We start from the raw sequence: 13350 nt of genomic DNA, 5'->3' as shown, positions 1-13350 counted from the left end.
GAGGGTAAAGAAGAAACGAAAGAGAGAAAACAACAGATAAAGTATGGGTTCTATTACTGGGACCAGGGCACCATCTTCCCTGACTGACTGCTTTTTCAAGTTCAGTAAGTATGCTGACCCAGATCCCCAAGCTCCTCCTATTCCCTCCTTTTAGCTTGATAGGAATCCACATTCCTCAGGAGCAGGCTTTAGTTGTGCCTATCATTTAGGCTCCTTAGCTCACTGCTTAACTTTCTCATTTAGGAGGTATAAACAAAAAAACTGAGAACAAGTCCCAGACTGGGCTGTAATTTTCCATCAGGTGAAACTGGTATCACCCTTGTGGAATTTGACATCGAGTTTATTTCTCCTAACTAGATATGCTGGTACTGGATCCAATTTCTGTCACATGTAAATGAGTGCTAATAAAACCTGTGTGTACGGTGATGAAACACTCCCCACCCCCCACCCGCCCCGCCCTTTCCTTGGATCCCTGTAGTGCAGTTATGCCGAGAACCTATTCACCACGCCCAAAATACCTATTCCACCCAACCTTACTCAATATTTCCCAGAGCTCACCTGAATTCCAGAGCTTCTGCTCCTTTATTTTTCTCCCTATCTTATCTCCAGAACAAAATACCTACTCATTTTCCTTTGGCCATACTGCTTCTAACTAACTCTATGACAAATTTTACTTCTTACGTAACAGTATTTTCTAATATCCCATCATCTTGTTCAGATAGGGTATTTTTATAATAAAGGTTAAACAGCATTAAAGTCTGCCAAAGAAGGTGATTTTTATTTCCTCAAATACCTTACTGCATAAGAGCAAATACATGATTGACATATTACTCTTTTCAAATATAGCATATGTAAAGTAGGTGAGCTAAGAATAACCTAATAACTAAAGCACTACACAAAATTTGATATCTGATCAATAAACACAAATTATATTAATAAATATATACAGAACTTAATTAGGCTATTCTCAGAGCAAGCTGCAAAAGTCCCAAATTTGCAGACATTTTTTAAAAAGAAATAAACATTTTATTTCAATATTCACTACACAAAAATAAATAAAAGTATTAAAAGAAACTAGAGTGATACATTATTAAACACATTTGAGGAACATAAATTGTTGAAGACTCTTCCTAAGCCCCTTACAATATAATTGTTTCATTAAATTATTTTACCTGAAGAAAAGCTTGAAATAAATAAGAATTTTCTTTAAATTATGACAGCTATTCAAAGCATACCTAAACACTTAAGCCATGAACTAGTTTAAGTGATCCATTCGGCATAGTAGCTGCTTACATTCTCTTCACCCTATTAGTAGTGATTTCAGGTAAATATTATAATTCTCTTGTCTACTTCAGATCAGAAGCAGTCATTCAGGGTGAGGGATCAATAAAAGGAGACAATGTGGTATGGAGAACAATGGCCTGGCCTGAGTACTGGGACTCCTGAGTTCTAACCTAAATCTACACCAACTCACAGAGTGATCTAAGACAATTCACTTCCTCTCTCTGGCTCTAAATGATAAAACAAGGGATGAGACTGCTTAAGTTCTAAGGTCCCTCAGGAGGTAAAAATATGATTAGTGTCTATCCCTGTCAGCCTTAAAATTCTACAGTAGTAAGTGCTAAAATGAAGACTATAGAAAATACATCCATTAGGAATTAAGAACAGGTGAATGTGTGCAGTGCAGTTTCTGCCTCCTGTCTGCCTATGTTCCCCTCAACCCCTCTGCTCCTTTCCCTGTCTGTTCTTTTCTTCTACCCCCTTTTCAACTTCTCTTTCTTGCCTCAGGTTTCTCTCCCAAACTACAATTTTCCTCTATTATATCTCCAGTCTGCAATGCCTACAAGTTATTACCACCTACTACTGCCATCTCTGGGCTGCTCCCTGCTTTCACTACTGTCAATTTATTGTCCTTAAATCACTACTAATAGGGCAAAGAGAATGTAAGCAGCTACTACGCCAAATGGATTGCTGAAACTAGCTCATGGCTTCTAAAACATGATTTAAATAAATAATACAATCAAATGCATTCTGTCCCTAGAAATTTCAACCAAGAAGAGCAAACCATTTATTGGACACCTATTATGGGTTATGTACTGTGCATATTTTATCTTTTAAAAACCTTACAACTACTCTGCTTGATGCGTATGTTATCTACGATTTACAAATAAAAGTGAGGTCCAGGGAATTCCCTGGTGGTCCAGTGGTTAGGACTCCGCGCTTTCACTGCCGAGGGCCCAGGTTCAATCCCTGGTCAGGAACTAAGATCCTGCAAGCAGCGTGGCCAAAAAATAAATAAATAAAAATTTTAAAAGTAAAATAAAATAAATAAAAATGAGGTCCAGAAAAATTATAAATCAGAAGTTATGGAGCTGTCTGACTAGAAGGCCCACACTTTCCACTGTCAAATTATGATGGTCAATAAATTGTTTTATCAAAATGGCGACCAAAGCAAGAAACTCCAAAGATCCCAAGGGCAATTTTATTTCTAATGGCCCAGAATTAAAACTTTCATAAATCAAAAAGTATAAAAAAAAAAAAAGTGTAGCTTACATCAAGTACATAGTAGGCTGACAAAGGGAAACCAGTCCCAATTATTTGGACTTTCAAACATCTTTCAAAGGCTGATTAGTAAAGGGGTTTGTTTTAAATTCTGCCTAAATTACCAAGATTTTGGAGAAAAGTTGTAAGTATCCTCCTACCAATACAAAGAAAAGTAATTTAGATAGTAAATAATATTTAGGGCTAAATAGGCACATCTCTTGATAAAGAAATGCTATCAACGCTATTTCTCCCCAAATAATTATTGGGGCCATTTTTATTTGTCAGTTTTTGAAAGTAATATAAGAGAATTTAGTTTCTAGTAACGATGCCGTGAAACAAGTCTCCTACTGAAAACAGCTAAAAATTCTAGATAAAATATTTCTACAATCATCTTAAAAAGCAAAGCTGGTAAGAAAGTAAGGAATTATTTGACCAAAATTGAAGGGAAAATGGGAACCCATGAGGTAAGGGAACAAAAGCCACTTTTGCCCTTTGGTGATGACCAGTCAGAACAAATCCGAGCTTCAGTTTTGACAGCTTTACATGACCCAAAAGGCAAAATGCAAAGACCAGAACCATCCAGAGTATAGAGTCTAATAGGAAATATACATTTAGCTAAGGCCCTAAAGGGCCTATACCCTCAAGGCAAAGGTGAAGCAGAAGTATATTGGCCCACAAAAGTATTTACAACCAAAATACACGTCAACTATTTGGGTGGTCCAAAACTTCAAGCAACGAATTTGCTTTAAAGTGGTTCAGTCTAGGTAATGCCTCTAGAAACCCACCAGAAACAAAGGCAAAAACTTTCTGAAGAATACCTTTATTTGAGACCTGATTTAGTCCTACACTTTTTCAAAGACAGTGAGCAGCACACAGATATCTATGCATACAAAGAAACAAGTCATCACGAGCAGGAGCCAGCAAAGACAACAGACCACAGAAAGGGACCTCCAAGACCTCACATATAGGAAGAAGAGAGACACCAACTTTGAAATAACTGGGGACTTCCCTGGTGGCACAGTGGTTAAGAATCTGCCTGCCAATGCAGGGGACACGGGTTCCAGCCCTGGTCCCGGAAGATCCCACATGCCATGGAGCAACTAAGCCCGTGCGCCACAGCTACTGAGCCTGAGCTCTAGAGCCTGCGAGCCACAACTACTGAAGCCCGTGCACCTAGAGCCTGTGCTCCGCAACAAGAGCAGCCACCGCAATGAGAAGCCCATGCACCACAACAAAGAGTAGCCCCCGCTCGCTGCAACTAGAGAAAGCCCGCATGCAGCAACGAAGACCCAATGCAGCCGAAGATAAATAAATAAATTAATTAATTAAAAACAAAGAAAAAGAAATAACTATACTTACTAGGTTTAAAGAATAAAAGATGACCCTGAAAATATCTTCAGGGAATAGGAAGCTGCTAAGAAAAGATGCAGCAGATTTATAAATGGAACCCAGGGCTTCCCTGGTGGCGCAGTGGTTAAGAATCCACCTGCCAACACAGGGGACACGGGTTCGAGCCCTGGTCCGGGAAGATGCCACATGCCATGGAGCAACTAAGCCCGTGTGCCACAACTACTGAGCCTGTGCTCTGGAGCCTGCGAGCCACAACTGCTGAAGCCCACGTGCCTGGAGCCCGTGCTCCGCAACGAGAGAGGCCACCGCAATGAGAAGCCCACGCACCGCAACGAAGAGTAACCCCCGCTCGCCGCAACTAGAGGAGGCCCGTGCGCAGCAACGAAGACCCAACACAGCCAAAAATAAATAAATTAATAAATTAATTAATTAATTAATAAAAATAAATGGAACCCAAACTGAAGTTCAACAATAACCAAAATCACAAACTCACTGGATGACCTTAAAAGACTAGATTCAACTGTAGAGAAAATTAATGGACTGGATGATAAATCAGAATAAATTATCTGGAATAAAGCATGTAGTGATAAAAAATGGGAAATATAGAGCAGATAAAGAAGGCCTAAGATACGTGTAATCAGAGACCCAAAAGGAAAAGAAAAGAGAATAAGATAGAGGAGAAATCTAAAGAGATAATGACCAAGAATTCTGCAGAACTAATGAGATGTCAATCTAGAGATTCAAGCCTAACAAAGTCCCAAATAAAATAAAAGGAAATCTATACCTTGACACATCATAATGACACTACAGAGCACCAAAGTCAAGAGGAAATCTTAAATGTAGCTAATAAAATAAGCTAGAGAACGGTATATAGAACACAGTAAAATCTCCATGTTTGTTGTTTTAAAATAAAAAGGGAAATGATAAGTCACATTAGTGTGACTCTGATTAACTGAGAAGGTTGTAAGGATCAAGGAAGATAATGTATTTGAGAAGTTTTTTAAAAACCATAAAGGTATCTGGAGATTTAAGTGACAGGGCTTGTATGAAACCTGTTTCATTCTTGGTCATTTAACCCCTCTCTGGGTGTTACCCCTAAAAGAAAGAAAGTTGTAGGTGATTACTTCCAAAGTTTATTCCAACTCAAAGATTTTACCCCTAAAAGAAAGTTGTAGGTGATTACTTCCAAAGTTTATTCCAGCTCAAAGATTACTACATCATTATATCTCTCATTCAGCAGGAGGTGATTCAAACTATAATATTCTACTGCCTAAAAATGCTAGGTACCATCAGAAAGAATAATAGAAAAATAACAGAAATTATATCCCAAATTATATAAAAAGTCATCCATATCTGGAATACAAACACAAGTGTTGAAATCACCAACATACATAATAACAGAAAAGGACAACTAAAGCAATGGTTCTCAATCCTTGCTGTATATTAGAGCCACCAGGAAACTCAAAAGAATACTAATGCCATGGACGCTAATTCTTATCTGATTTAAATGATCTGGGGTACAGGCCAGGAAATGAATATTTTTTAAAGTTTCCCAGATTATTCTAAGATTGCAGCTAAAGTTGAAAAACACTGAACTAAAGTGACAAATAGTAGGATATGTTTTAAAAGAGTAAAACCTCTATAATCTTTCCAAAATATATTTAAAGATTATAAATTGTCAAGAATATGAATAGAATGAAAAACGAACCTGTTTACAAAATTATACCATACCACAATGGGGTTCACCTGTTCCAAGTTAAAAGGAAGTGGTTTAAAAAGGCCAAATAATACCAAAGATTAGTTTTATAGAGTGGTTGGCAAATGTATATAATTTGTTATCCAAAAGGTCATGCAAGGTTAAGACAAACATATTCAGAGAAATTTATATGTTCCAAACAACAGACACATAGTGGATTATAAAGAAAAGCAAGAACATTTCAAGTATACAGTCAATGTTTTGAGGCTGACCGACTGACAGATGAGGCGAGAGGGGGCCGAAGGGCCGGGTCGGGGCGTCCATCCCAGCCCAGCCCTGTGAGTGAACCCCGCCTGTTATGTGCTCTGGAGGGAGCTCACATCCAGCCTGGGCGCCCAGCTCACGTGACAGACGGGTCACACTGCTGGCCACCCCCTCTCTCTCGGCAAGTCCCCTTGGGGAACAGAAAGATGGGCTGTGACCACCCACCAGGCCAGGAGCGTGGTGGCCGGCTGCCCGGGGGAGTCCGCTCCTCCCAGGAACCCTGCCTCCGCTCCCCTGGGCCCCGGGGCGGCCCGCCTCGGGCCTGCCCGCCTCGGGCCTGCCTTTCCTGGCCTGAGGGTCCCCGTGGCCTCTCCTGGGCTCCTGGACACTGAGTCCCACCTGGATCCCACCTGACGGTGCCTCAGGAGGGGACAGGATACCGCAGGGTGGCCCCCACTACCTCCCGCCTTCCCTCACCGTGTCCCCCCTCACAGTGGCCCTGATGCTACCTGTCTGGGTGCTCCGAGGGCAGCGGGCAGAGAGACTGATTGCTATGGAATGGCAATAATTCACTCCTCCATAAATGTCCCTGAGTGCCACGATCAGACCCAGAGTATTAGACTGCATGGTCCCAGGATGACACTTACATGCTCTAGCCTTAGAAGATTTATGACTGAAGATTCTGCTTTTCTCTGGGGATAAGGAGACAAATTGGAGTACAAATTTAACATCATGCACTTGTTACCATTTATTTATTCGGCACTTACTTTGTGTTATGTACCAGACCTCTGCTAGATATTTTTAAATATCTCATTTAATTCTCACAAGGTAGTTTATCAGCCTCACCTTAACAAATGAGGACACTAAGGTCCTGAGAGGTCAGAATTATGGTAAACATATATTTTTAGCATGAAATAAAATAGTAAGTTTTAAAGCAAAGATTTAAATCCAGGTCTATGCCATGTTGCCTTTCACTGTAATTGTAAATAATAGTTATAATAATAACAAAAAATAAACTGTCATTTTAAGTGCTTATTTTGTCCATTTAAATGCTCAGTAAACCTTCACAATAGTCCTATGAAGCTGCTCAGTCAAAATAATTGAGTCATAATTGACTCCCCTTTTTCTCAAATCTCACAACCTATCCTTCGGCATATCTTGCTAGTTCTACCTCCAAAAATGTATTCACGATCCATTATATTTTGAGTATGTATCACATGTGAATATTATTCACTTAACGCATCACTATTACCCTAGTTCATCTCTGGCTTGGATTATTAAAATAGCCTCCTAACTAGACTTTGATTTATCTCCCCTTTCTCCCCTCCAAGCCTATTCTGGATCCTTGCAAAGGGTTCCATTTAAAGATGGTGTCACTCTTTTGCTCAAAACATTTCAACAGTTGCCCATCTTGCTGAGGTAAAAATAAAGTCCTTACAATGAGCAAGACCCAGTATCTCTGACATCATTTCTTCCATTCTCCTCCTCTACTCCAGCCACACTTGCCTAATTACTCTGCAAACATTCCGAGCATGTTTCCCCTTCCCCCTACTGTTCCCTCTGCCTAGAACACTCTTTCCGCAGATGTCACCTTTTCAGGTCTTTGTTTAAATAGCACCTTATCAATAGTAAAGCCTTTCTTCCCCACTCCACCCTCTCAAGCGCTCCATATCCTCCTTACCCAACCTTATCATGGCACTTATTACCACCTAACGTTTGATGAATGTATTCATTTATTGCTGCCCGTCTTCCCCCACGATTTAAGCTTCATGCAGGTACGATCTGTTTTAATCGTTATCGTTTCTCCAGTGCCTTAGAACAGGACTTGGTATGAAGTAGGTACTTGAAAACATTTGTTGAATGAAAATATGAACCAATAATGCCAAAACCTAGACTCATAAACATTCCAGTACAGAGCCTCCATACCATATGCCCTAATACTCAATCATATCACCTTTTTTCATGCAATTCACCATTTCCAGGTAGACAGCAGAGCCTCCCCTACCACACACAAACTTCTAAATCTAGGGACAATACCTTCTATTTTTTACTTACATGCTTCTTTCCCAGAAGTCAGTAATTTTCAAATACTGAGCCTTAGGTTCTCATTACTTCATAAATTCTTTCTTCCTGCTAATCTCCCCATTCACTACTAGCCCTCCTCTCTTATGCTAGCCTAAGAAAATTTAAACCCCCCAAATGATAAACTCTGATTCTACTGCATTTTGTTTGTTCTATCACTCCAATTAGACTGTTTCTTTGAAATCATCTAGCACAATGTCTCATACACAGAAAATTCTCTCAAATGTTATGATTTGTATTCTACCTCCAATTCCTTTCACAAATATAAAGCTCAATAATAACCTTAACCATTCTTTTCCCATGAATTACCTATTCTCATATGAATGGTGGTGGTGAGGCAGGAGGGGGACTGCCAAAAGTAAAAAGAGAATTTTATATTAACCTAGATGGGCAAGGGGGCAAAAAATGACCAATACGTTTTTGGCACAATGTGGCCAGTTCCTTACTCCCAAGATCTGAAGAAGGAGGAAGTGGTGCCGGCAGGCCAGGGAGATGAGAGCTTAGACTGCCTTTCACAACTCTGCCCTGGCAACTTGAAAGAGCAGGACTGACAGGTTCCTGAAGGGACAAATTAGACCTAATCTTAAAGGTATTTTTGTTGACTCTGGTGTTAATGACTTAAGCAGAGATTTAAAAATAAAAGGAGAATACCAACTGATCCAAATTGCATCATCATTCATTCAATTCTTATTTCCTACTGTTTTTCTAGAAAAATTCCAATGGGAAAAGAAAAATAAAGGATATGGTCAAATTTAATGATGTTGATGTAAAGAAATGATTTTTAAAATATATTTTCAATTATGCTAATAAGAGGGTCAAAGACCACAGATTCCTGTGAACTCTCTCCTTCCAAAATACATACTGTTCTGTTTAAAAACTATGGCACATTTTCTAAGTTTCTCCATGGATGCTTAATTTAACTGGAGCACAAACCAAAAGATACTGTAAAAATTTAGTGCCCTTAATATGATGAGCACCAATGGGAAACCTACCAGAAGTTTAAGATTTGCGATAAATAACCCGGTAAGTAGTATGTGTATGTGTGTATACATTGGGGGAAGGGGTAGAGGGGGCATAACTAAAGAGTAACTATAGTTACAGGTAAATTGAAAAGTTAAATATGGGGGTGGGGGGAGAGGAGTTGAGATAGGTTGGAAATTCTCAAATTTCCCAGGTAAGGAGGTAAGAATTGTTGTTTGTTTTTGAACAAAGTACTGTGATTTATCTTACATTCCCTAAACTGGATAAGAAATTAAAATTTAAACAGCTACATACAAAAATCATTATCCACAACTGTACAACATTAAAGTTAAAGCCTGCCTTTAATACTTCCATTAAGTCTGAAATCCACAAGCTCACTTATGGAATGCATTGCTAGTTCATTATGAGAAAAATTACATATTTTTCCCTGACCACTCCATCTAAAACAGTTGCCCCTATCACACTCTACACTTGTACCTTGATTTATTTTTCCCATAGCAGCTGCACTGTGGATCAGTATACTATATAGCTGCATTTGCTGACTGCCTCCCGACTAAAACATAAGGTCTATGAGGGCAGAAGCTTTGCCAGTTTTGTTAATCCCAGGGCCTAGAGGCACAGTATAAGCACTCAATAAATATGCTGAATAAATGATGGAAGTGAAGTTCAAAGAGGTTAAAGGATTTCCTCAAGGTCACAGAGCTGGCAGCAACCACAGCTTCTATTATGACCCTTTCTGCTTGCTCCTTCCACGACCACTTCCACTCCACCAAAGCAGCCCGTTCCAGCACATGATTCTATTTCTCCTTTTCATTTTTTTAAGTGCCAAAGAAAATACATGCTACCCAAAACGGTGACACCGTGGGTAGCATTTTAACTTCAAGTGTTTCACCAACCAAAACTACACTCAGATTTCATAAGCATACAGGATTAGCCAGTAAAACAGAAAGGCACAGCCACTCAGAGTTCTTTAAGTTCTTTGTGAAATTGGTGTATGCCTTGGAAGTGCCTTGGAAGTTTTAAGAACAACCACTGAAACCTACTTACCAATTCAGATATGGCCTGCAAAATATCAGCCTCACTTTCATTCTTCTAAGAGCCCACAATAGCTTCCTCCCTGGATATACTGGGCTGGCCAAAAAGTTTGTTCGGTTTTCAGTGAAACTAAGACACACATTTTTCATTTTCACTAAGAACTTTATTGAACAACGTATTCATTAACCGAACGAACCTTCCGGCCAACCCAATACTTTACCTTGCAGATTATGAAAGGAAATGTAATCAACTTTAAAGCCCCTTTTAGTTCCTTTTAAATTACAAGTCAATCTCACAAAACCTTGAACAGAAAATTAACCCTTAGGAAATTTCAGATACTGAGAACTGAAAACCATCCCTGAACCATCATCTGACTGTGATCATCTAGGTCCTTCATTCAAAATCCACGAATCTGAAACAACTAAAAGAAACGCGGGAGGGGGTGAGGGAAAAGGAAGAGAAGAAACATTTACATATATAAAAAGGGAGCTGACATTCCTAGTAACACTTTGGCCCAAGAGCAGCTTCTTGCCTAAAGTCAAGGCCTCACGGACACAACTATCTGGTCTTCTTTGACCACCTTCCTTACAGACAGGCTCCAACTGTCAATACCTTTTACGGGGACCGTCTCTATACCTAGGATGGGACTCACTAGGACAGGAGATGATTTGCTCATCTCGTAAAACTACTGTCAGCCCAATTAGTAAACTGAAAGGGAAGACCTAAGATGTGGAATGGCAAGAGAGCTGAAATAAGCCTGAGAGTTAAGAGTGGTAAGGAGCAGATGAAAAGGTGCGGGGAGGGTAAACAACGCATCACGGGCGGGAGTGGGAACCTGGGTCGAGGAAGTGGGGTCGGCGAAAGGCAAAGGTGAAGGGAGGAAGGGGACGAGGTTCTGGGTGGGATGGGCGGGAGCAAAGGGGGAGGGGACGAGCGAGGGCTGAGCGGGGGAGGGGGAAGGGTCCGGGGCGGGGCGGAAGGGAGCGAAGAGGCGGGATGAAGAGGGCCAGGCCGGGAGGGTCTTTACCTGCAGCTCCGCCCGCTCCACTTCCCACTGGGCTCTCTCGACCTCGAAGCGGGCCCACTCGTGCTGCAGGAAGTGCAGGATGCCCGGGAGACTGTACTGGGCTCGGGCCGCCCCCGCCGCAGCCGCCCCGTCGCCGGCCGCGGCAGCCTCCGCCAGAGGCCCGAGACCCTTGGCACCGCCGGCGCCCGGGTGGTTGTTGCTGAAGAAGACGCCGGGACCCGCTTGCTCGTCCATGGCGGCCGCGGGAACCGGGGGAGCTGCCCAGGCGCCCAGCAGCGGAGGCAACTGCAGCGGCCAGCAGCACCTCCTCCTCCCTCCGCCGCTCCCCGCCCACACCCCAGTCAGCAGGGAGCAGCCGCCTGGGCGCGGGGGCCGACCGAGCCCGGGACGGGCCGGGAAATGGGTCAACTGCGGCGCGCGGGCTTCCCGGGGCTTGCTGGGAAATGTAGTCGCGGGGCGTGGCGCGGGCGAGCGCGGCCCGGGCGGCCTGTGGGGTTGCGATCGGCTGGGGCGGGGCCGCGGCCCAGCCCCAGCCCCAGTCCCGCCCATGCCCGCGGCGGAGGGGGCCGCCCCACGGCGGGGAGCGCGGGTTTCCTCACTCTAGCGGCAGGGCGCTGGCGGGTGGTGCTGCAGTCTCCCTCGCACGCGGAAGTTCTCGGGCGGCGCTCGCTGTTGCACACACACACACGGAAGTTATCGCGCTGCAATGCCAGCCCGAGCTGCACATCTTTTAGGGCTTCCTGGTAGTTCTGCTAAGAAACAAGCTCAAAGCGAGCTTCGCCAGTCCGGAGCCTGGACCGGGGTTCTCCAGCCAGCACATTCAGACCTCTCCCTTCTGCTCCGATTTGGGTGATTCTCTGACCCTAGACACTCCTGAGTTCTGTACATTTCTGTATCGCTGTCGCTCCTGCCTTTCTTTTACACTTAGAGTTCAATCAAACCTGTTGCCTGATCAGTTTTCACTTAGAAGGAACTCTGATCATCTCTCTCCTGGACTCAGCACAGCAGCTTTCTGCTTATTCCAAATTCTAGTGTGTTGACACTTCATCCGAAACACTACTCCGCTGAAGTCCTTTTCCCTTTGTAGTTAATCTTGCAGTAAATCCTGTAAAAGTTTCGGATAGCCAAGGCTCTGTTATTTCAATCTCATTTTTTCTTATTCCCGAGCAATTTATAGTCATTTCAGCAAATATTTGACTCTAAGTGCTATCTGTCACTGGGGATATAAAGATAAATGACACAATTCCTGTCATCAAAGGGAGACTGGCAAATATACAGTCAATTCTCACAGTGCCTTAAAGTTAAACTACCTGAAAAAACAAAAGTCACTTTCTGCTCCCTAGAGCTATCTTAGGTATCCAGGCACTTCTCCCTTTTCACTTGTCGGGTTCCCAGTTTCTTCCACTGTTCATTTGCAAACTGGCGATAGTATTAGCCTACCGAAAGCACACCGAAGTCCTTTCAAGTGTTTCTCTCTAAATGTTATCCTTCTCCCAAGTCTTTGAAGTTATGTCACTATAAATTCACACTACAACGATAATGAAAGGAAGGCACCTGAAAAAAATTTAACAAATGAACTTGAAATTAAGCACTTATTTTGTCCCCAAAGCAAGTCATTTTGTAATTCTTTTGTGGTATGGAATTCTGGGATATCAGACCTTATGGCCATGAAAAAATGTAAAGATATAGGCTGGTGAGTGACATGTCAGGGAAGGACATCCTGTCCCTGTGCTCCCCCCTCCCCCTCTTCCCATTGCTACTTGTGGAAAGGACAGGAAACACATTGTATCTAATCTGGTTGCAAAGATGGCTAGCTCTCTCTCCCAGTTATTGAATGTTTCAGCTTTATGAATTCATTCTTTATTGTAATAAAAGTTTAATCCAGGACTGACCAAATTCCCTGTGTCCTAAATTATTTTGGCTGTAAGCGTCCTCTGAGATACTACCCAATCCTCTCATTTTACAGTTTAGGAAACTGAAGTCCAAAGAAGTTGAACTTGTTCACAATGAGGCTTTGAGTGAGTGGCACAGTCAAAACTAGAAACTAGAATTCCTGATTGCTAGTTCTGTTAACAGGTTGCCTCCTCTCTTACTTGTCAGATATATCAGAGTATCAAGGGGACAATAATGCAACAATGCAATATTTTTTAATCTGAAGGATTTAAGTAATCTTACAAGTTTTGAATGTTAAAAGTTTTTTTTCCCCTCTAATAGAAGACATGTCTGACAATTCCTTTAAATACATTTATAACATACTATAAAACATGATTAAATTTTTTTTTTTTTTTAGGATATTCTTTTTTTTTTTAATTTTTTATTTTATTTATTTATTTATGGCTGTGTTGGGTCTTCGTTTCTGTGCGAGGGCTTT

At 41.9% G+C, this 13350-nt stretch overlaps 1 protein-coding gene across 4 annotated transcripts in view; it reads right to left on the bottom strand.

The window, feature by feature from the left end:
* Positions 1 to 11341, bottom strand: part of STRN (striatin) — a 117220-nt gene extending 105879 nt beyond the window's left edge. For all 4 annotated transcript variants that reach the window (XM_036872834.1, XM_036872835.1, XM_036872837.1 and 1 more), the window contains exon 1: positions 10980 to 11341. In XM_036872834.1, the coding sequence (XP_036728729.1) occupies positions 10980 to 11213 (234 nt within the window). In that variant the 5' untranslated portion in view covers positions 11214 to 11341. The remainder of the gene's footprint in view (positions 1 to 10979) is intronic.
* Between the last annotated feature and the right edge of the window lie 2009 nt (positions 11342 to 13350).

This window comes from Balaenoptera musculus, chromosome 13 (assembly GCF_009873245.2).
Source record: "Balaenoptera musculus isolate JJ_BM4_2016_0621 chromosome 13, mBalMus1.pri.v3, whole genome shotgun sequence".
Lineage (NCBI taxonomy): Eukaryota > Metazoa > Chordata > Mammalia > Artiodactyla > Balaenopteridae > Balaenoptera > Balaenoptera musculus.
This window is presented reverse-complemented; position numbering and strand designations above follow the sequence as displayed.